This window comes from Protopterus annectens, chromosome 16.part0 (genome assembly GCF_019279795.1).
Source record: "Protopterus annectens isolate FY-2018-M chromosome 16.part0, PAN1.0, whole genome shotgun sequence".
Classification (NCBI taxonomy): domain Eukaryota; kingdom Metazoa; phylum Chordata; order Ceratodontiformes; family Protopteridae; genus Protopterus; species Protopterus annectens.
The window spans coordinates 787,261,459-787,286,944 of NC_056750.1; the positions used below are offsets into that span (position 1 = coordinate 787,261,459).

General features: G+C 43.1%; 1 protein-coding gene across 1 annotated transcript in view; it reads left to right on the forward strand.

The window, feature by feature from the left end:
• The window catches only part of TRAF2 (TNF receptor associated factor 2), a 1,028,101-nt gene that overhangs the window by 683,811 nt on the left and 318,804 nt on the right, over nucleotides 1–25,486 (forward strand). Inside the window, exon 8 of the mRNA XM_044058477.1 lies at nucleotides 23,577–23,987. Within this exon, the coding sequence (XP_043914412.1) occupies nucleotides 23,577–23,987 (411 nt within the window). The remainder of the gene's footprint in view (nucleotides 1–23,576; nucleotides 23,988–25,486) is intronic.

Here is a 25,486-nt window from a genome sequence, read left to right on the forward strand (position 1 = left end):
AGCGGTGCTCTCAGGTATGTGTTGCCTTTTGGTAAAAAAGGTCGGTGAGGTACTTAAGGTCTGAATTTCTTTTCTTTGCTGGTTGGGCTGTTCACAGTTCGGTACGTCTTCGGTGGATTGCCTGGTGTGGTGGTCTTGTGGCTGTGTCCTTGTCTGCTGCCTTCTTTTGCTGCTGGAGCCTGGAATCGGAATTCGGAAGTAAGGATTGCCCTAGCCCTGCTGCTTGCTTGCTTGCTGGAGCCTGGCCCTGGGAGGGAAGAATATTGCTGTGGACGGGGTGGTGGTGTTCCCCTGCCTGCTTGCTTGCTTGCTGTGCCTTTGCAACTCGTGTTAGCTGCCTGTCCTGTTCTGGCTGAGAGCTTGTTTAAGGAGCTCTGCTGCTGCTTTTCTGGAGGTAAGTGGAATTTTTTTTTAATATGGATGGACTGAGGTAGATTTTCAAAGCTTAGTGTGACAAGGGGAATGAGATACTGCCAGCAGAGCTACTAGTGAATTTTTTAAATATTAAACTTATATTAATCCACTAGCTGTGCTGGCAATACCTCATTCATTGATAGTGACAACAAATGATTTGTATAAGATGCGTGTAACTGTATTTAGATATTCAACATGTTGTGGTGATTATTAACTAGATCAATTTCTAGTTTGTAATCATCACATCTGTCTTTATCTGTAGTTTCTAGGATACTGTCTGCAGACTGGGATTTATAGCAAGGGTTGGTATGGCTGGTTTTAACTGCAGTTATTGTAATTTTTTATTTTTCATGTGGGTGCACTTTGATGTTACAGTGAATGTATACTGACTATGAGTTATACAGGGTTCTTGCTATGATTGTGGAACTTGTCATCACTGCTATGTTTACCTTGATCTGCATTTTCTAGGGTATACCAAAGCTTACTTTGGCTGTTTTTACTGCAATGTTTTAAATATTTCATGTAATTTTGTACTTTGTTACAGTGAATATATGACTACATGATTTGTATAAGATGCTTGGACTGTAGAACTGTCTTTTCTAGTCTGTCATCACCGTGATGTTTACCTTGACTTGTGTTTTTCTTTCTAGGGTGTACTGTCTTCGGTATGTAGCAAGGCTTAATATAGCTATTTGTCTAGCTTGTCATCACTGTTTGCCTTCATCTGCGTTTTCTAGGGTATACCATCTATACCAAGGCTTAGTTTGGCTGCCTTTACTGCAATGTTATTTTAAATCTTTCATGTGGTTTTGTACTTTAATGTTACAGTGAATATATGATGCAGGATTTGTATAAGATGCTTGGACTGTAGAACTGTCTTTTCTAGTCTCATCACCGTGATGTTTACCTTGACCTGTTTTTCTTTTTAGGTGTACTGTCTTAGGTATATAGCAAGGCTTAATGTAGCTGCTTTTCTTTGGGACTGTCCATGTGAAATATTTCATGTGGTTTTGAGTATGTTGCAGTGAATGTATACTGGATATTTTATTATTAAATATGTTTAAACGTTTTGTTGTGGTGTAGATATTTAAGTTGTGAGACTACTTGCATATTTATTTAGTGACACTGTGGGCCACTCTACCTTGGCATTGGTCAATCTACCAATGTTTAATATTACTATTGCACAGTAAGACTGAACATACTTTGTTAGGGCCTTAAAATTGCTGATAAGGAGTAGGTGGCAATGATTACATTGTAGTCTGGGGAAAAGGGGGGCATAGTAAACTTGTGCCAGCCTTTCCCGTGTGCGTATAAATCGGACCTCAGTGTGTCTCAACTGCTTGAGCGGGGGGGGGGCCCAAAGCACTGGTTGGACAAATAGGGTGCTGGAGGTCTTCACGTGGCCACTATGCTCAACTCTGTAGCTGTGCCAGTGGGAGGTGATGGTGAGGATCTGGAGTGGAAAAAGGGGGAGAAACCAGCCCCAAGTTGACTGGTCTCTGTGCTGTTAAGAGAAATTGCACTTAATATGGGGTGTTGCATCTGGAATAATGTGGGGCTACGTAATTCGTCTTTATCATGTCAGCCCATACAGTCTATTTTATCGTTATGCAAGTTATTACTGTTGCAGCCAGAGGGTATTAATGATTGCTGAGCTACATATTTCATGTTTATCATAGTGTCGGCCCACACTATGTCCGGTTTGTCTTTATGCAAGTTGTTACGGTTGTAGCCAGAGGGTATGATTTCTAAGCTACCATGTATTTCGTCTTTATCTTGTCAGTCCACAGTATGCCTGAACTTTTTTGCTGTGTTCAGACTCGGCTGGATAACTTTTGCATTGGGTTCTACATAACAGTAGAAGGTCTTAACTTGGTGCATTGCTGTAGTGTCTGACTCATGTTTTACACACAGTTGAATGCCTTCTATGCATATTCTGCTGTCACACCAGGTTCATGTGTAACAGCTGCAGAATGTCCCTCAGACAGGTGTTGCTTCTGCCTTTCATTGCTTGACCTTCACTGTTAATTTTTCATGTGGAGTCTCATGTTTTTTTTTCCTTATACCAACTTGATGTTACTAGGGTGTGAAAGTCTGGAGATTCACATGTGAATGTGATCAACTGTGGCTAGTGGCTACTGATGGACACAGGCCCCACCAGGCACTGGTGTTGGTCACAAGTGTTTTGATTTTGTATTAATAGCTGTTTTTGTTTATTGTAGTGTTGAGCAAGGATCCTGCACGAATCATGTTCAGGAACAGGTCAATGGATCATCAAGAAGAGGCTGAAAGCGTGTCTCCTAAGGTTTTTCTGCAGTTATAATAAGGTGTGGGAGAAAAGCTACTCATGGGTGTGACCTGTTCCAAATGTAGATGCCATGGCAAAGTGCACATCCTGTGGAACAATTTTCACTGTAAAATGGGATGGGGAAAAGGCATTGAAAAGCCATCAGAAGTCAGACAAACATCAGCAAAGTCTTCAGCTCCAGAGGCAGAACCTTGTAATGAAAGTTTATTCAGCCACGTAGTGCAACCACTTCCAAAGTGACTGCAGCTGAAGTGACAGCAGTCTATCATGGAGTGAAACACAGTCACTCATATGTATCCATAGATTGTGGAGGTAAGCTGCCACCGACAGTCTTCCCTGATTCTACTTTGGCTTCGAAATTCTGCCGTGGGAAGACAAAATCTGAGTGTATTATCATGAATGTACATGCACCTCACTCAGAGGAGCTCCTTCTGCAGGAACTTGGCAATTCCTCTTTCTCAGTGGGATCAGATGCATCCAATAAAGGGAACAGAAAAATGTTCCCTTTGGTTATTCAGTACTTTACTCACACCCGTGGCACACAACAGAAATTCCTTGATTTCTACGAGGATCATAACGAAAGTTCTGACCATATCTTTACTAGAATAAAGGACATCCTTGTGCATAAAGGACTCAAAAGTACAAAACATTGCTAGCTATGCTGCAGACAATGCCTCGGTCAATTATGAAAAGCACAGGTCTGTTTTTAAAAGTTTGAAATCTGAGGTGCCTCACATCATTGCAGCAAACTGTTTATGCCACGTAATGCATGGACTGATACAAGAAGTAGAATGCTCGTCTCTTGTGAAGGCAGAGTTGCAGGTCAAGCTAAACTTTAACATGAGTTCGCAATTTTATTAATTTGTGAAAATAACCAGCCATTACTTCAGGCTGCTAGATCAAATGCCAAATATAGCTTCAAGTATAAGCAATGATTTCTAGCAAAACTGTGAAAACACTTTAAACAGTTGCTTTTCTTTTACTATTGTGTGTGGTGAACCCTTAATGTACTGCTTTGAATAAATTGGTATTTTTAATATCTAAGTAATTGTATTTCCATTTTAGTACTACTACCTACATGTGATATTAGACTTAGGCTTAGTCTTCCCATGCTTGTGTGTGATGTACTGTTGTATGTAGTGAACCCTTGAATGAAGTATTGCTAAATAAAGTTTTTTTTTTTTATTATTTACTTCTGACTGACCTGTTGCACATTTTTCTACTTAGTGGTAACTGTATGTGATAGTAAAGACTTGTGCTGAAGGGTGCTAGAATAAAGGGGTGTGGCTTGATTGTGCATGGGGGTGGGGCTTGTTTGTCAGGAAATGGCACAGTAGAAAGGTGGCAACCCTAGAAGGTTGAGGCGCTGTCGCAGTCCCGTTCAACCTTTGATTCAGTGACCCAGGCCTGTGTCGAGACCCATTTGGAGTCATACATGCCTTTGGTCCCTTCAACTTCTACAGCTGATATCCTCAGCTCATCAGTTGGGTCCGAGACTCCTCAGCCGCCCACGGCCTCAGAGCGACTGCTAACTGGAGACACTCTGTGGCCTAGGGCCATTCCATTGCATCTCCAATCTAGAGAGTCAGGCATTAGGGTGTCAGGCACTCTTAGGCCCAAGGACAAACCCACACCAAAGAAAGGCATTAGGGCAGGGTCTTTGACTAGAACTATGGGCTCCCAGTTTCAGGGACCCAACAATATTTGATCAGATTGGCTGAAGATGTTTTTAACATTATAAGGTCCAGACAGACTTCAGAAGATATCACCCCAAGGGAAAGAAAGACACTCCCCTGACTAACCTCCCTGATCCACTGCATTCAGAAGTCTGATTTGGAGGGCTCTGCATCTGAAGAAGGCCCCTCTTACGTGGAATCAGTTTCGGAGGAAAATCTCCCCTCTGCCTCCCAGCCTGAAGACCTCACTTTTGGAGAGAGACTTCATGCTGTCAGACAACATTTTCAGTGGGAAGCACAAGAATACCAACAGGCCATAGTCTGGGAGTTCTTAGACCTTCCTGAGCACAAATTCCTAGCAGGTCCCACCTGTCCTGGAAGTAGTAGATATCTTTCAGGATCCTGGCTCACTCCCTCCTGCACCCAGAAAGCCCTAACTGTTTTTACAGGGTCCAGGACTCTCATAAATATTTGTTTAAAAACCCAGCTGCTGACACTGAAGTGGTCACCCCTGGTCCTGAAGGGTATAGGACCAGTACCTCTAGGAACACTCTACCAACTGACAAAGTTAGGGCTCTTGATAGATTTGGAAAGAAAATGTACACTTCAGCTACCCTTACTATGAGGGTCCTCATTTGCCAATTTCATATGATCAAATACCAGCAAACCATTCTTGACCAATTAAAACAAAAGCTCTATGGTCTAGAGGATAAGAACCTTCCTAAGGAACTTTTAGATCGGAGCCCTTCCAGTTTAAGTGGCAAAACACTCCCTACACTGCGGGTATGATGCCATGGATATCTGCTGCAGGACGGCTGTCACTGGCACGGCATAGTGAGCAAACCCTCCCTGACCAGGTGAAAGCTAATCTCCTGGATGCCCCCCCTTGACAAAGAATGCCTTTTTAGGACTAAAGCTGAAGCAGTCCTCAAAAAGATGGAAGACAAAGCAAAATCTGTGCAACAGTCAGGGACTTTCTACAAGTGTATCCTGTCCACCCCCCCCCCCACAGGTTCAGCAGGAATTTTCTGGCAAACATTGGTCCTTTCCCACCCGATCTAGGAGCAAACAGAGCCTCAGGGGGACAGAACCCCAGGCATAGACAACAAAAATCTAGGCAGTGGACCTCAGACTGTTACAGACAAGGGAGTTCTAAGACACTTGCCAGAGAGCAGTAATGATTCTCCACTTCCATCTTCCCTCCCCAACCCCACCCCAAAGCTAGAAGGAAGGCTGTCCCATTTTTGTCAAAACTGGACCCCATATTACCTCAGATCAGTGGGTCCTAAATATTATTGCCTGTGGTTACAGACCCTCTCGCAAAGAGCCCTTAAAATTCTCTGGATACCCAGATGTGCCCCAAAATAAAAAAAAAAACTGAGGCTCTAGAACAAATTTAAAATTTGTGTTCCCAGAGAGCAGTGGAACCAGTTCCAGAAGATCAACAGAAGATCAAAAATGGAAAGGATTTTACTCCAGACTCTTCCTGGTACCCAGAAAAGAAGTCTTGGCATCCCATTCTGGACCTGTCCAGCTTGAATCTTTTTCTCAGGGTACCAAAATTCAGAATGTTGACCATGCAGAAACTTTTTAATGTTAGCCCCTCAGGCATTCATGGATTTATTAAGCCTAAAAGATGCCTGTCTACACATCCCCTTATCAAAGTTGCACAGAAGTTTACTTTGCTTCAGCGCACGCTGCAATCATGATCAATTTTCAGCTTTGTCTTCTGCTGTGTTGAGGGTTTTCACAAAGTGCCTAGCTCTTGCCATTGCTTTCTGCTGGACCAAAGGGGTCCAGATTTACTCCGACCTGGATGATTGCCTTATTACAGGCCTCAGACCTGAATTTCACGCAGGACCTCCTAACCCTCGCGGTTTTCTCAAAACCTAAAGCCCATCATTGTGCCATCCAAACAGATGGTTTTCCTTGGGGCAGTTCTGGACTCTTCCCTGTTAATGCCCCCCCCCCCCCCCCGGACAAAGTCACCTTTTTGACAGCTACTTCCAGAAGTTACAGCACAAACAGTGCGGAACCGCCAGAGAATGCCTCAGAGCTCTGGGATACATGGCATTGTTTATCCTCATGATGTCACTAGCCAGGCTGCACATGAAGCTTCAGTGGTATCTAAATAATGTGTGGTGCCAGAGCAGTTAACTCCTGGACACCACGATACACCTGATACCTTGCCTCAAATGAGAGATAACATGATGGGCACAGGCTTACACCCAGAATCAGATCTTGCCCTTCATATTCTCTCCTCAGGGGCAAACTCACCTCAGACTCCTCAGCCCTAGCATGTGAGGCCGATACCCAATATTTCCAAACCCACGGGCTATGGGATTCCCAGACCAAGAGGCACATAAATTGGAAAGAACTCATGACCGTTATAAAGGCTTACTGGCCTTCAAAGAGAAATGGGTACCAGGGGTGCTGGTAGTACTGATAGACAACACCACAGTCATGTGGTACATAGACAAGCAGGCACACAATCCTATGCCCTGTGCTATTTAGCCATGCAAGTCTGGGAGACAGCACGCTCCATGGGACTTCACCTCCTAGTGCAATATCGGCCAGGGGCACAAAACACCCTTTCAGATCACCTCAGCAGGAACTTGACAAACCCCCACGAGTGGCACCTCCACCAAGATGCCCTTTTCGGTATAACTCAAAAATGAGAAATTCCACAGGTGGACCTATTTGCCAGTGAGGGGCAGTGCTCAACTGGAGGAATTCTGTACCAGGTCAAGACAGTCATCGGCATGAAAAATGGATGCCTTCTTCTCCCCATGGACTCCTCTTCATTTGCTCATCCCCTCCCCCCCACCTCTTCTGCCTAGAGTCCTTCTAAAGATAAGAGGAGGGCCCAAGGGCCATTCTGATGGCTCCAAAATGGCCCAGGCAATACTGGTTTCCTCTCCTCCTCCAGCTCACCAATCAAAAACCTTGGCAGTTACCGCAGAGGGTAAACCTCACCCAAGACCAAAGGGAGGATAGTGCACCCCAATCTGCAGATCCCAAACCTTTCAGCTTGGATTATCCCTCGGCACCTAACTGCTACGTCAGCTTAAGTCAACAGGTGCAAACCATTTTGAAGGTCTAGAAGGCCTGGCACAAGGAAATCTTACTCAGTCTAATGGGAAAGATTTTTTGCTTGATGCCAGAGGCACTACCTTGAGCTGAGCTCAGCTAACATGTCAGCCATCCTGGAGTACCTGGCCAGTCTAGTGGATAAAGATCTTTCCTACTCCTCCATAAAAATACATTCCTCAGCCATCTCTGCTCACATTCCTGTTCTTCCCCCATTCTTCTCACACCCCCACTTGAAACCATTCCTTAGCCCCCCCCAGGAAGAAACCTACACCTCCATGGATAGACTATGAGCTGGAAAAGTTGATACTGCCACCCTTTGAACCTGCAGCTAATGCTGGTGTAAAATTCCTTATTTGGAAGACTGCTCTTCTTTTAGCCCTTACCTCGACTAGAAGGGTCTGAGTTACTGGCCTTAATGGCAGTAGAACCTTTCATTACCTTCCATAAAGACAGGGTCTCCCTCAGGATTAACCCTTTATGCCTAAGGTGGTAACCAAATGTGTCTTTGAATCAAGCCATCCATCTGCCTACCTTCTGTCCCAATCCTCCGAACAAGGGAGAAAGATTGCTGCACTCTTTGGATGTACACAGAATGTTACGTTTTTATCTAGACAGACCAAAATCCTTACTGAAATCGGATCATTTGTTCATAACCTTTGCCCCTGGATCTGAGGGAAAACCAGCTTCTAAACAGACCATTTCAAAGTGGATTTCTCACTGCATCTGTTTCTGCTACAGCCATCATGGCAAAAAAAACACTGATTTGGTTAGACCTCACTCTACCCAGGGCCAAGCTACTTCTACAGCCTTCCTTAAGTGGGTCCCCACCAAGGACATTCTGGAAGTGGCCACTTTGTCTTCTGTGCATACCTTCACAAAGCACTACCACCTGCCAGCTTTCTCAAAATCCAGTGAAGGATTTGCCTCTGCAGTCCTGCAGGGGATCATCTCCTCTTCTTGATCTCCATACATCCTCATTTAAGCTTTGGGAATCTTCCCAACTGTAAGAGCTGCAACAGTGAAACACGAAGAACATACTACAGTTGTGTCCACTTACCATAAATGTAGATGTTCAATTGTATTCATTGTTGCAGTCTTTCCCTCCTTCCTACCCCCTTGGCCTACCAGTTAGGCCTAGAATTTCCAAATATGACAACCTTGGGCCCTTTCCCAGGCTACCCTGGGTTGGGGGGGTCTATATTAGATAGTCAAATGTTTGAATGTTCGATTGTCATATGGTTGAAACCATATGATCAAACTTTTAAAAGTTCGAACGTCTAATAAAAAAAAAATAAACTACACAAATAACCTACCTGAACGTTTTAAGCAGGGGGTCAAGCTCCCCTGCACCCACCACACCCCATGCTCTTTAAATATACCAACTCTGAGATTGCACTACAGTGCAAAAAAGGAATATCTTCCCATTCCGCGCTGTACGGAGATCTCCATTAAAATGTTTAGACTTTCAAAAATTCGATCATATGGTGTCGACCATATAACAGTCGAACTTTTGAAAGTTCGATCATCTTGCATAGACCAGAGTTCGGTACCCTCACTCCTTTTGAGCCTGTGCCCAACTCTGGGCTCCTCCTTCATGGGGCCAAGAAAATACTGAAGTGATGATGCAGGCTGGCTACCTTTATACCTGAGCATACTGACATCGGTTAAGGTGTCTGCCAGCCTGGGAGGAGAAATAAGTTTTTCTAGTAGTCGGACCAGCTGAGAGCTTTCACAGCAGGAAATCCCAACTGTCAGGACAGCAACAGTGAATACACTCAAACATCTACATTTATGGTTAAGTGAGGACAACTGTACTATCTTTACCAGAAGGGTGGATGGTCTTCCAGTTACCCTTCCCAGGAGGTGTTGATGTTCCTAGAAGCCTTCAAGTCTGGCCCATCTACATCTTGGGTTTCCCCTTCGGTGAATGACCTCATTCGTGTCCTGCCTGGCATGGAAGGAGCCAGATACCATAGAAGCAGTTCCCAGTCTTCTGGACAAGATTCTTGTTCCACCCAAAGACCAACATTTTTGGAGTAAGAGTTCCTGTCGCTGCCATATTTGTGACGGCGGCCACCAAGAAAGAGCTGGCTGAACAGAGCTCCTCTGTTCATCCTCCTAATAGAATCTAGGGCAAGGGACAGATTTGGAAAGTGTTTACACCTCAGCGACTTTTGCCTTATGGCTGCTCAATTGTTTGGCACAATAAATCTGGATACAGAGAGACTTAATTAAGAAACTCTCAGTCTAGTCTACGGACCATGTCTGTGGAGGAACAAACATTTTTCACAACTGGCCGCCCTTCAGTTGATCTGTGTCCATGAGGTTAGTCTCTCATGCAGCAGAAGGTTCCTCATGGGCGGTGGGTTTAGACATAGCCGTCATGATACATGCTTAGATGCTCTTTTGTGTGACTTTGCGGAGCCCTTTAAGTCTTCTTTTGTCAATGCTCCCTTTGATGGATCTTCTTTGTTTGGGCCCACAGTAAAAGAAAAAAAAATTTCCTGTAGTGAGAAAGATGGAAAGATCTAGTCTGCCATGGGAATCTGCATTTCTGCAGCGCAGTGATAAAATGAAGTGATTCCAAAAATCGCAGGGGCCTTTCAAGACTCGTGAGAGGAAATTTCTCCCAGACACAGAGTGGGAAATTCCAGTGGAACAACGGAAGACACCATCCTCATGGCAGAGGAGGTCTGTAAAACCAAGGTATCATTCTTTTTTAGACAGACCCCTTAGGCGCTGCTGAAGGGGGGTTACCTGACTGTTCTTCTCTGGAGTCAAGTCAAGGGGGGTTGCATATCTTTGCACCCAAAAGCCTGGGCCTCCATCACAAGAAACACCTGGGTACAAACAACTATATACAGAGGATATTTCATTCCCTTTTGGCAAATTCCCCCACCCAAATGAAAGAATCTCCCTGATCTTCCACCCAGTCCGTGGGAGTTGGTAGCTCGAAGTTCAAAAGCTGCTAGACAGAAGGGTCATCTAGGAGATCCCACCAGACCAGAGGATTCAGAACGTACTCAAGGTTTTTAGTGTCAAAGTAAACAGGGGACTTAAGGTCCAGTCTGGATCTCTGCAGTCTGACTCAGTTTGTGAAGATCGTCTAAGTTCCGAATGGTCACGGTTCATCAGTTTATTCAGTCTCTTCTGCCAAAAGACGATTGGTTATGCTCCATAGATCTTCAGGATGTATATTATCACATCAAGATGAACAGGTATTCCAGGAGATATCTGCGCTTTCAGCTGGGGGGCCAGTCATCAGTTGAGTGTTCTGCCCTTTGGACTCACCACAGCCCCCAGGAAATTCAACAAATGTATGGCAGTGGTAGCAGCTCATATAAGGCTGCTCGGATTAAGAGTGTTTCCTTAGCTAGATGTTTAGCTCCTCCTCACCCCCACCCAGGCATTTCCTTGAAAAAGCCAGGACTACTACCATCTGTGCCAGTCTTTGGGGATCACAGTCAGTTATTCAAGGTCCCACCTTCAGCCAGTTCAAGTCTTCGAGTTTCTAGGAGCTCACCTGGGCATAACCAGTCTGTTGGCCTTTCTTCCTTCAAATAGAAAACTGACCTTAAAACTGCATGTCAGATTCTTTCGCATCCTACTCCCCCAGTATAGTAGGTTCTTCAAGCCTTGAGGTCAGTGGCTGTGGTGATTTACCCTGCTACCAACTTGTTTCCATATGCGGATCCTTCAGTGAACTCTAGCAGTTCAGTGGTAGATTCTTCAACAGCCTCTGAACCATCCTATAAAACTTCGATTTACAAAGGCTCCATACTTTGGTGGATTCAGTCCAATGAAGTTTGTCAGGAACAGCCTTTTGTACTTCCACCCCCAACAGCCACAGTGACCACAGATGCCTCCCAGTTGGGGGGGGGGGGGTGACACTGCTCAAGGCACATGGTCACCAGAAGAGACAAATTTGTGTATGAATGTCCTAGAGATAGAGGTCTCTTTAGCAATGCAGACCTTTCATTGCTTTCCCCTGTAGCTACAATTGCTGTACAAAAAGAAAACATGTTGGTGGTTTGCTACATCAAACGGGGAAACCAGGCCAGGTCTTACACTTTGTAGAGAAGCAGTGAGTGTGTGGTACCAGACTATCTCCTCCAACTGCTTTCTTCTAGCCGTGCACATTCCGTGAAAATCCAGCATTCTAGCCGACAAGCTCAGCTGGACTATTCTGATGCCTCATAAGTGGTGTCTCAACCATATAGTAATGGAGAGAGTCTTCTGTGTATGGGGTCAGCCTTGCTGCAACCTCTTTATCTCTCCCTTAACCAGGTTCCATGCCCTAATCCTCCCCTCAGGGGAGTCACCGAGAGATGCTGTATTCCACTCTTGGTCCTCCGTGTCCTGTATGCTTACCCTCCCCCCTTAAATCTAATTTCCAAATTTGTTCAAAGCACTTTGGTTGAATAGCAGTGTTGTCATCATTGCTCCTTTCTGGCCTCTGCAAGTTTGGTTCCCCTTTCTGTGGTCGCCGATGCTGGACCTCAGTCCAGGTCTGATATCTCATACCCACAGGGATGGTTCTTTCAGACATTCTGGGCCCCAACTTGACTGCAAGGTTTCTCCAATTCCAGTGATGGCTAGACAGCTCAGGCTTTTTCCCAGTTTGCCAGATTTTAATATCTTCCCAGAAAGCCTCAACTAAAAAAAAAAAAAAAGAGTAAATAAATCGTTTTTCTTATTGGGCCCATCAAAGAGAATTGGATCCCTTTACTCTTCCTGCTGTTTTAGATTTTCTTCAGTATTTCAAGGAGCTACTAGTTTTTTGACCATAATGTCCAGCTAGTAGTATCTCTATCACACTGGAGATGTTTTCCCCCTAGCTTCATCCAGGTTATGCAAAGCTTTTCTTAAAGGTACCTTCTTACTTAGACCCTGGAACTGATTTCAAACCTCTGTCTTGGAAAGCACTCTTTCTAGTGGCTATACCTTCAGCTAGGCAAGTTTCTGAACTTCAAGCAGTCTCCTTATTTGATTTTCGTTAAAACAGTCACCTTATGGTACTAATCCAGCTTTTTTACCCACAGTAGCCTCTGAGACCAACATCGACCAAGTAATCAACTTGCCGGTCTTTTTTCCAAAATTTTCTAGTAAAGGACAGTACATGCTTCACCTTTTTGATGTACATAGATGGCTTTCTTTTTTATCTTCATAGAATGAAGGACTTTAGGAAGACTGACCAATGGTTGTTTCCTTTGCCCATAACAAAATGGGGAAACTATTTTCTAAAATCACTTTATCAAAAAGGTTAATGGGACTGTATCTCTTATGTTTATTCTCTGAGGTCTGCCTTTACTGAGACCTCCTAAAGTCCGCTCCACTAGAGCTATGGCTACATCATCTGTATTCTGTGCTAGAGCTGCTATTGATGAAATGTGTGCTGCAGCCACGTGGTGCAGTGCCCGTACTTTCATTACAAATTGGACCTCATTTCCAGAAGGAGGGGCTGCCTTTGGTTCTGCGGTATCCTGACATATCCTTCCATGAGGTCCACCCAAGGTTATCATAGCTGGGGACCCTGTCCCATTTGTTTAGGAATGAATGAAAATGACAATATCAGATACTGAGGTTATGTACTCACCATAACTATGCATCTGTGGTGCTCATTTTCATTCTTCCTCAACTTTCAACGCTCCTTCCCCCTTTACTTTACCTTTGGGAGTGATCTGATAGAAATACTGGAACCACTGATGATCTTCGTGTTACACTGTTGCAGTCATCACACTTGGGTTATCTGCCTGCAGGTAGCCCTCAGTCAGCCTGAATACCAGAGTGTTAGTATTTCTGCGTCAGATGCTGTCGCTTCTTCCATGACATCAGGTCGTCAGGGGTATAAAACAGGCAGCTGATGCCATTACATCAGTCTTTCTTGCCGAGGAGGAGCCAGAAGCAGTTCGCAAGTGCCAGTCTGCTGCTACCTGAAATTTTTAGTTTTAGAGTTATAATTCTGAAGTCTTATAAAGCTAAGTACCCCGTTGGGGGTCCTTTGTTCTTGTGCTAACCGATGTCGGAAAACGTTAACGATTGTCTTTCCTGTGGAAAGCAAATACCTCAGAGATTTTCATTCTTACTGCGTTACCTGTTTAGGCCCAGACCATGACTTTCCTCGCTGTCAGTTTTGTGCCTTGTTTAACGCCCGAACCATTCGTCGGGCTATCTTCGTCACTAAATTCTTTTGCTGTCATTCTACGTATTCCAAAATGTCTTTAGTAAGCCATCTGACTACCGATCTTCCAAAAAAACATAAAGATAAAGACAGAGACCGCATAGGTCCAAAACTGCCGACGACTCTTCCATTAAGCTAGTCGCCAGTCCGCCGGTACTCGGGTGCCTTTGTAGCCCCTGATGCCCGCTTCTATGGAATTGCAGTGCTCTGCTGAGACCCATTCTGATTCCTGTATGCTGTGAGATGCTTCTTCGACTATGGAACCTGCGGATGTCTCTACCTTGGATGGGTCTGGAGCCGCTGTGCAGGCACTAGCTTCTGAGGGTGTATTCCGTCCTACCGATGTTCGAATCAAGCAGATTACTTCTTTTTTTAGCCAAAACAACAGTTTCTTAGGCCCAGAGTGCGCACTACTCCTAGAAAACTGACCAAAGTGCATGCTCAAGCTCCCATGCCACAAAAACAAATACTTTGAATGGCTGAAGACCTTATTACCCTAATTAGAGGAAGCCAGCCTTCCCCTTCTAAGAGACAAAGAATTGAGTTTCCTTCTGATTCTACAGACCAGGAGTCCGATGACTCTGATCCTTCTGATCATCAGGACATGCCCTTATCAGCCTATGAGGACTCTGATGCAGAGGAATCCATTCCCTCTGTCTCCCCTCCAGAGGATTTTTATTTTTGTGAAACCTTGCATACTTCAGAGAGTATTTCCACTGGGAATACCAAGACTACCCTCAGTCCAAAAAGAGACAAAGAGAATTTTTAGAGTTGCCTCAGCACAGATTTCTAGCTATACCCCCTGTCCTGGATGTTGTAGATGTTTTCATGGAGTCCAGTCTTACTCCAGATACATTACCCCCGGCTCCTAGGAAACCTGACCGGTACTACAGAGTACCTGAGTCCCACAAATTTCTCTTCAAAAACCCTACTTCAGATCCAGAGACCATTTCCAAGGGACCTAAAGGTATTAAGGCTATTACAGCCAAAAATCCTGTCCCTTCAGACAGGGATTCCGGAGCTTTAGACAGATGGGGTAAGAAGGTATATACCTCTGCAACTCTTGCCATCAGGGCATTGAATTGCCAGTTTCACATGTTGGAAGTACCAACAACATATTATGGAACTAATTAAACCAAAAATGGTATTGTCAGTTTGTGCAGAAAATAAAGATTTACAAGAGCTAATACATTCTGCAAACCAAGTCAGTAAGCATACATTGCAGTGTGGCATTGCCCTAGAAGCATCTTGCAGGGCTGCAGTCACTGGGTCTGTACTGAGAGGGCATGCTTGGCTGAAGGAACAAACCTTGCCAGATCATGTCCAATCCAAATTACTAGACGCTCCTTTAAATAAGGACGGTTTGTTTGGCACCAAAGCAGAAGTTGTTCTTAAAAAGATGGATTAAAAAGCTAAATCTATGTAAACTGTCAAAGAATTCTTAAAAGTGCAGCCACTTAGATTCAGTAGGCATTGGCCTTCAAAAACTGGTACTTTCCAGCCCCTTCCAGGCCTTCTCAGACCAAACCCAGGGGAAACAGGCCACCCAGACTATAGTCTCAGGGTATGCAGATATCTAAACAATGGAGTGCCCCCACCTCAAAAACAAGGAGTGGTAAGCCGCCCCCTTATGGAAAAAGTTCTCAATGACTTTTCAGTTATCTTGCCCAGCCCTGCCCATTTACTTGTGCCCCAGGAGGAAAACTTGCCCTTCATGCAAAAAACTGGATGTCCATTACTCAGGACAGATTGGTCCTAAATATTGTATCCCAGGGGTACATGTCCTACTTCCATACACTGCCAACCCCAAGCAGGTTTCCAGACCTTCCGCCAAACCACTGGGCGGAAGCTCAAAAGCAAGTATTCTCCCTGCTCAATGTCAGAGCTATTCAACCTGTTCCAGTAGAACAAAGGGGTCAGGGTTTCTACTCCAGACTTTTCCTGGTGCCCAGAAAAGAAGGCTCTTGGCACCCAATCCTGGATCTTTCTATTCTCAATACCTTTCTGGTGATCCCAAAATTCAAGATGCTTACCCTGCAACAGCTTCTCCCTATGGTAGCCAAGGATGCCTGGTTAGTCCCCATAAGGGAGTCCTGCAGGAAATATCTACATTTCAGGGCGGGCAGGCTCTATGCACCATCAGTTCTCTGCATTTCCCTTTGTCTTATCTACTGTGCCTAGTGTATTCACAAAGTGCCTGGCTCCAGCCATTGCATACTGCAGGCAGAGAAATATCCAAATTTTCCCATGCTTGGACAACTGCCTGATTCAGGTGGACAGTCAGGACTTGCTACTTCAGCACCTGGCATTTGTAACTTCATTGGGGGTACACCATCAATGAAAAGAAATCACAACTGGTACCCAGTCAAAAGATTGTATTCCTGTGAGCAAGCTTGGACACAACTTCCCAGATGGCATTTCTCACTTCAGAAAAACAGGTATATCTGACAAACTACTTCAGACAAATGGCCACCAGAACTCAGCTTTCTGCAAGAAAAATACTGCAAGCCCTAGGGTTCATGGCCTCATGTATTCTGCTAATTCCATATGCAAGACTGCATATGAGGAAACTGCAATGGTACTCAAGTCTTTGGTGTCAACATTCTCAGGACCTGGAAACAGTCATTCCTATCATACCTTGTCTAAGGGCAGAGTTCCTTTGGTGGGCAGAAGCATGCAACCACAGCAAGGAACTGCCTTTCACTCATCTCCTCACCGCCCATACCCTGACAACAGACTCATCAGACTATGCATGGGGGGCTCACATGGCAGGCAAATGCATTAAGGGCCACTGGAACCCAGGCCAGATTCTCCTGCACATCAATCAAAAAGAAATGCTAGCTGTACAGAGTGCTCTGACAGCCTTCAAATACTTAATCCTTCCAGGACAGCTGCTTATAAAAACAGACAATACCACAGTTATGTGGTACATAAACAAGCAGGGAGGAACCCATTTTTACCCACTCTGCAGGTTAGCCATGGCTCTGTGGAAAACAGCCTTGAGCAACCAAGTACATCTACAAGCTCAATTCCTGCCAGGCGAACAAAATTCACTGGCGGACGACTTAAGCAGAAATCTCCTAGACCCACACGAGTGGAAATTGGAGTCCCAACACCTTCAACCTTCTGATTCAGAGGGTGGGGGACACTGGAGGTGGACCTCTTTGCCTCCCCTGAAAACCACCAGTTGAGCAAATGCTGCACCAGGAACCCTCACAGCAGGGCCTGGAAGGTGGATGCTCTATCCTTTCAATGGGAAACCTCTCAATTTATGCCCCCCCCCCTTGCCCCTTCTCTCAAGATAAAACAGGACAGGCCAAGGGCAATTCTTATTGCCCCAGACTGACACCAGCACTGGTACCCACTTTTACACAGCCTGACAACAGTGCCATCCTGGCACCTTCACCAGACTCCTACCCTGCTGTCTCAGTAGGAGGGGCAGATTTTGCATCCACAGTTGTAAACCCTAAACCTTGCAGCCTGGCTTATCCTGTCAATACCCCACCAGAAACCCTCAGCAAACAAGTGCTGGATGTTATTCTTTAAGCCAGGAGGCCTAGTACTAGGAAATCCTATGCTGAAAAGTGGAAAAGATACTGTTCTTGAAATCGGTCTCAAGGGAAGGACCCAGCAGCACCCTCCTTGCCTTTAATCCTGGATTTACCTAGCAGAGCTACTCCACAGAGACCTATCCTTCTCCATTAAGATTCATGGCTCTGCCATCTCAGCTAATTATAATACTGAGCCATCTCTATTTTCTCACTGTCTCATCAAACGGTTCCTGAGAAGGGCCAACAACTTAAGGCCCCCTAGGAGAGCACCCACCCCTGCCTGGGACCTTAACTTTGTAACAGAAAAGCTCACGCTTCCACCTTTTGAACCTGCTGCCTCAGCAGAGTTAAAATTCCTCTTGGAAAACAGCCTTGCTTTTAGCCATAACATCAGCAAGAAGAGTGCCTGAGTTGCAAGCACTGATGGCTGTGGAACCCTTCATTATCTTCCATTCTGACAGGGTGTCCCTCAGGACCAACGTGTCCTTTATGCCTAAGGTGATGTCCAGTGTGGCTCTAAACTAATATGTCCATTTGCCAACCTTCTTCCCTAATCCTCAGAGTAAAGGGGAAAGGATCCTGCACTCCTTGGATATGCACAGACAGCTCAGGTTCTACCTTAACAGGACTAAACCTTTCAGAAAATCTGACCAGCTGGTAGTCAGCTTTGCTACAGGGGCAGGGGGTAAGGCCATTTCCAAACAAACCATTTCCAAATGGATAGTACACTGCATCCATTTCTGCTACAAGCACCATGGAAAACCTACCCCACAGGGGATCAGACCACATTCCACTAGAGTTACCTCCACCTCTACAGCATTCCTCAGTGGAGTCCCTACCAGGGACGTTCTGGAAGCTGCAACCTGGAGTTCTGTACACACCTTCACCAAGCATTACCACTTGCCTATCTTTTCTAAATCCAGGGCTGGATTTGATACAGCAGTCTTGCAAGGCCTACTAGCCAGCCCTAACACTTCTTGACTGCCTCCACCCTTCCTCAGCTTTGGGAATCAAGGCAAGTGTGGTGACTGCAACAGTGAAACACAAAGAACATAGTACAGTTGTGTACATTTACCATAAATGTAGATGTTCTAGTGTATTCACTGTTGCAGTCCTGGTTTCCCTCCCTCCAGCCCCCTGTTTTTTTCTCTTTCTACCTCTCCTCTCTATGGCCATTCCTAATGGCATTGGTATTTACTTTTTACTGGTGGTGTTCCCCACCGTATACCAGCTCCCTATTTGGGGGCTCCTGACATTTGGGGCATGAAAAACTGATGTAATGGCGTCAGCTGCCTGTTTTATACCCCTGACAACCTGACGTCATGGAGGAAGCGACCGCATCTGATGCAGAAATACTAACACTCTGGTATTTGGGCCGACTGAGGGCTACCTGCAGGCAGATAACCCAAGTGTGATGACTGCACCAGTGAATACACTCTTAACATCTACATTTATGGTAAGTGTACACAACTGTACTTTCCTGTTTGAGCCCCTATTCTATTCTTCTGTAAATCATGTTCAACCTTTTACGGATTGAACTCCAAAAAACAAAACCGCTGCAGATAAACTGATAAAACCAAGAACAAGCAGCCACACCAGTCCGGAATTGCCACAAGGCAAGGAGCACGAACTCACAATAAGGTACAAACCACAATTTATTAACGTGCAAAATAAGCAATGTACAACACACACGTTTTCTTCATAAAATACGACTTCAGATAAAAACATCCAAAAAACTAAAGTTTAAATAGTATCCACCCCTCATAACTCAATCAATCAATTATGTAAATGCAATTAATAGGTGTGTAAAAAATGTACGTTTGCATATTAGGAAAAACTTTTAACAAGTACATAAAATAAATAAAATATATACATATATAAACACTCTACAATATTAAATAAAAAACATAAACAATATTCCACAATTTATTCATACTTGGACCTTAATTAAATACGTCTAGCTTTTAGCTTCAAGTAGGGCACTATGGATATAGATTCATTTAACCCAGGCGCTTTTGTAGCTTCCAAAAGGATCTGCCAATAGGTTTCCCTGTGTGCTAGTCTGGCCTCCCAGGGTCCACCCCTTATGTCCTTTGGGACCGTTTCTATTACAAATAACAAAAATTTTGCACCATCACACTCAGTGGTATGTTTAAATAATGCATTTGTAATTTTAGATTTGGCTATATCATATATGTGTTCGTATATGCGCCTTTTAAATTGTCGCTCAGTTTTTCCGACGTAAATCGCCGGACATGTTTGACATATAGCCAAATAAACTAATCCACTGGACATACAGTTGTAGTACCCTGTGGCCTTGATGTCCCTGTTTCGACTCTCCAGATACAAATGACTATCTTGCACTAAATACTTACAGGATGAACAACACCCACATTTATATGTACCCATTTTCTTTCTTGAAGTCTGAAAAGCATACTCCTGTTGTTCCAATGCTCTTTTCATATTTTGTCCTCTTCTATATATGGTTTTTATCTGCCTAGCCTTAAATGTATTTAAATCAGTAAATTCCTGGAACATTGACCATTCCCTCTCAACTATATTCCTAATGTGAGTGGCATTGCCACTGAAGTCAGTAATAAAAGTAAAATTGCCAGGAAACACTCCTGCTTTACTCATGTGGGAACCACCATCGGTCCCTGTATACATTCTTCCCAAAATGGGACTAAATCTAGTATTACGTGCTGCAATAACCTCTTCTTGTACTGGTAATACCATTTCAATGGGGTATCCTCTTTCCAAAAATAAAGATCTTAAGACGTCACATTCTGACCTAAAGTCCTCATCCAAAGAGGTCATTCGTGAAACACGAACAAACTGCCCCTTAAGAATTCCTCTTTTTTGGAAGCGTGGATGGGAGCTCGTATAATGCAAATACCCATTAGGAAATGTGTGTTTTCTGTAAATGCAAGATTTAACCCCCTCCCCCTCTTTGGTAAGGGTCACATCTAGGTAATTTAGGCTGTCATATGTTGTTTGGTGGGTAAATTTTAGGAAAGTCGTAGTAGTATGTATATATTCAATAAACTTTTCAATACCTCCCACAGGGCCATTCCAAAAAATACATATGTCGTCAAGAAATCTACAATAGAAATTCCAGTTATTAGAAAAGGGGCTGTTCATAACAAACTTCTTCTCCCATATATACATAATGATGTCCGCATAGGTTGGGGCACAATTGGCCCCCATAGAGACCCCTGAAACCTGATGAAAATACTCACCGGCAAAGAAAACAAAATTGTTTTTCAATACCAGTCCTAATAACTCAATAACGGTGTGAACATCATTATTAGTAATATGTGGGCACTCCCACATCGCTTCCTCCAACCACTCCAGACCTATATCACTAGGAATGACGGAAAAGAGATCAACTACGTCAATGGTTAGAAATACTACTTCCTTTTCAAATAAATGGGATTGTATACTGCGTAAAAAGGCCCAGGAATCTTTAAGGATGTATTCCTGTCTTCCCCACAATTCCTTGAGTTTCCAGTCCAAATACTTGGAAATATTATGCGTCTTGGAACCCTGGGCGGCTACAATAGGTCTCAAGGGCGGGTCCAGCTGATTCTTATGTATCTTGGGTATCCCAAATATAGAGGGCACCCTTGGATCAGAATTGCAAAGAAAGGTATAAGTATCTAATTCTATCACCTCTTGGTCAAGTAAATCCTGGATTGCCAGATCTATTTTGTGATAGGACAAGTTGATTTCGTTGCGAGAAGCTGAAGTGTATTTATCATAATCATGCAAGATGTCATACATCTTGGCCTGGTACAGATTATTATCCATTATTACCGTCCCCCCACCCTTGTCCCGTTCCATGACCCTCAAAGCAGGATCCTTGCTCAATTTTTCCAATAATGCTCTTTCATCCAAGGTTAAATTAGCCTTATATTTGTCCAAACCCAGTTCCTTTCTGAACCTGTCCTCAATCCTTTGTTCCAGGTTTTTAAGCTGGGGGTGAAGTGGGGGGTTAAAAGTACTGGATTTTCTTAAATGTAAACTAGGAGTCCCAGATATAGCTCCTAAAAGGTTTTCCAAGTTAAGCTTATGTATAAATAGCTTCAAATCCAAGATGGTATGTACCAGATTACTACGTCTGTTAGGCACAAGCCCTTCGTAAACAACTGAAAACAGGTACTAGAAACTGGGAAATCACTATAATTGTAAATATGATAGTTGTTCTTAGTGTGTAAGGAATACTGCCCTAGGGAGGTCATTAACTGTTGTTCACATTCTACCAGTCCTGTCTCCTGTTTTTCTTCCATGCTCGAGGAAACCCCCCACCCCCTCTCTGTTCCCGTGGGGCTCTGTCTAAAGGATGGTAATCATCAATGGACTGCTGTCCCTGCTGGCGTATACGTTCAGACCTACGTAATGCTGGCTCCCCTTCAAAACACTCTCCCTGTATTTCTTCAGTTGGAAACACGTCCCCCCTTTGATCATCCAAAACAATAGGGTTAGGGCCATTTTTATTAAATGTCTGCTCACTAACATGATTATGTGTATGCCATCTATTGTATGGAGGGCTGGGGTACTGCCGCCCCTCCTGATATTCTAAAATGTCTCTCCTCAACTTCTTATATTTACGATTAAGTACTGTTTCGCAATGTTGGTCCACCCCCCTCCTTATATCATGGTATTTGGCAGCATCAAATAGTAAATCATCAGACATACATTTGTAATAGTTAGAAATGTCCTGTTGCAACTTTAAAAGTTCATGGCTATTTTTCTTTATAATAGCTTTGACAATACTCGGACCACATTGGTCAAAGGCTACAATTAAATCTTTATGAAATTCACTGCCAGGAATTACCTGGTTGGGATATTTAAATGCCCTCAAGCCTTTAGGCACAGTACCTTTGTTTAAGTTTTCAGTCAAGTACAAGTTATCCAATTCCAAAGTTTTATATCGGTAGAGAGCGTTCTCAAAAAGGCGTTGTGCCTCCAAATAATTACATCCCACACCTGCACGGTTGGTATTATGTTCCTCATACAAAAATTTTGGTTTTATTAGCATCCATTCCGTAAACGTCGATGTAGGGTGAACGTTCCCCTCATGATTATAACCCCTGGGCACTTCCGTACCCGAATGCGAGGCAGTTTCACGTAGGACTGCTGGAGTACAATTGAAGTCGGTTACACTACAATTCCCTTGCTTCGCATTCATTTTTGGACGGACTGTACCAAGTGAATCACTAGTTGTAGGAGGAAGATTTTGAGAATGGGCTACCAATTTTTAAGATGTTACGTTGTTCCGTAATGATATTGTTAATACCTAGCCCAATAGGTGTAAGTAAATTAATAAGGGTGGTAAGTTGACCCGTGAGTTGAACGAAACCGTCCCCTTCGGACCTGGATCCGTTGACAGATACAATTCTCTGTCCCTCCTGCACATGAGGAGAGACCGGGCTGGCTGCCATAACAGTAACTCCAAAAAACAAAACCGCTGCAGATAAACTGATAAAACCAAGAACAAGCAGCCACACCAGTCTGGAATCAACACAAAGCAAAGAGCACGAACTCACAATAAGGTACAAATGACAATTTATTAATGTGCAAAATAAGCAATGTACAACACACACGTTTTCGTCATAAAATACGACTTCTTCAGATAAAAACATCCAAAAAACTATTTGGGCCGACTGAGGGCTACCTGCAGGCAGATAACCCAAGTGTGATGACTGCAACAGTGAATACACTCTTAACATCTACATTTATGGTAAGTGTACACAACTGTACTTTCCTGTTTGAGCCCCTATTCTATTCTTCTGTAAATCATGTTCAACCTTTTACGGATTGAGCAACAAAGTTGAATTGAGGTAATATAGGGAGTTAAGGGCATTATGGGTACAGGGAGAAACTTGAGAGTCCGATCCAAGAGTCTGGAAGAAATGTAGTTGAGCTGAATCAGAGTCCCATTCTATGCATAGTTATGGAAAGTACATAACTTATTTTTCCAGTATCAGTGGCAAGCATGCAAACTGCTGAAACACTGACTCAAAACTTCACTGGCTGATGTTCATCAGATTAGCAGTGATGGGAGCTATACTTCACACAGACAATTATGATAACTAGTTATCTTTGTTCCATGCTGGTTTGAAGTCCTTCCTTGTATTGTCTGTCTAAAACTTGCATAGCCAAATGCTTTCTGTCAGATATACGTAAATTAGCAAAGAATGATGAAAACATTATTACTGAGATGGGGGGGGGGGGGCTGGACCAGCTCCACTGTTTGGTCTAGTATAAAAAAGTAGTACTTTAATATTCAAGGTGTTGACCATTGACATTCTCTTGAGTTTCATTTCATTTTCATTTCTTTTCCTCCTTAGGTTGAAAATGAAAAGATGTTGGAACATGAGCAGATAGCTGTGAGTGAACACCTTCAGTTGATGATGAACTATGTTTTAAGGATGCAAAATGTTACTCATCAGAGCTTACAAGATTTCATCTACACTGATCCCTCCAGTGCAAAGAAAGAGCAGTCAATACATTTGGACTCTGGCCTAACATCACTACAAGGCAGAACTGAAGAGTCTGCAGTGAATTTCGAACACAAAGAATATGCGGCCTCTTTATTAGAACTGAAAATGAAGTGTGAAAATTTAGACCTTAAAATTCCCACATTGGAAAATATTGTGTGCGTCTTGAATCGGGAAGTCGAAAGACTTTCACAAACACATGATGCATTTATTCATCAGCACCGACTGGAAGTTGACAGGATGCAGGTTTTTATTAATAAGGTAAATTAAACCTATGTGCTTCATCAAAGAAGAAAAAGGGATGGGGACTGTGGATTTGTGAATAGTAGTGCATGTTTTCTAAGTAAAGTGGTTAACTGCTGGTTGCCATATAATAAGGTTTATTTAATTGTTGACAATGTGTTGATGTAGAATGCACAACCATTCCTAGTAACTACAATGTAGTCCTGATCAGTTCCTTAATGTCTCATTTCACCTCTGCTGCAGGTAATGTAAGTTATACCTCAGTCTCAAACTGCATACATAACTTCAAGAAGTCCGCACTTTTGCCATTAGGCAATAACTCCAAATTTAGAACCAAAAATCACACTGGCCAAAAACCAATGACAAGAGAAACCAACACTAGTTTTAGCTTACCAAACTTTAATCAACACTTTTGTCTGAAACAGACTAAAAACAGACCATCAGAATACCAGTATTAACAAACCTCTAGGTTTAAATGCACAAATAAACCAATCAAAAACTTTCATCAGTTAAATCAATTAACATCTATTTAAAAGCAGCATATTATATTTGTGTATAAATATGTAAACATACATTTCATCGATAAAATATACTATTTCCTAATTTATAGTATTTTATCCCTTAAAGATTTGATATTAACCATGTCATTAAGTCCTGGAAATGTATCCGCTCCCAGCTTAATCTGGCATAACATTTCTCTCTGTCCTATATAATTCTTAAAGTCCCCTCCCCTGAGGTCTGCCAAACATTGTTCTAAACTGATAAACTAATTTTTTATATTTTTCAGAACTTACAGAATGTTTGTAAAGGGCATTTTTCTCATCCTTAATGCTATTTAGGTGTTCTCTTATCCTCTTCCTTCAGTACTCTGGTAGTCATGCCTACATAAAAGGCATGGACACACACAACACACTAACAAACTACCCCCTTGGTCTTAAATTAAACCTACCAGACACTTCAATGGTATAAGTCATAGAAACTAAACCTGTTACTGTCCTTCAAAAATATACAGACAAACATTACAACCCTCATATTTAAACACCACCTTTACATTTATTACTCTGATTAGCAACCCATATTAACTATTTACAGACATCCTGTAAGTTATGAAAAATATAAAAAAATTCCAGTTTACCATTTTAGAACAATGTTTGGCATACCTCTGGGGAGGGGACTTTAAGAATTGTATAGAACAGAGAGAAACGTTATGACAGATTAAGCTGGAAGCTGATAAATTTCCAGGACTTAATGGCATGGTTAATATCAAATGTTTTTTAAGGGATAAAAGACTATATATTAGGAAATGGTATAGTTTATTCATGAAATGTAAGTTTATATATTTATGCGCATAAATATGAACAGTTGTTTTTAAATGGATGTTAATTGATTTAATTGATGAAAGTTTTTGATTTGATGAAGTCCGTTTTTAGTCTGTTTCAGATGAAAGGTTCTGTTTTGCTTCTTCACCAGTCAGTGGTGTGGTTTTTTGGTTCTAATCACTCCAACTTTGTAAAGAA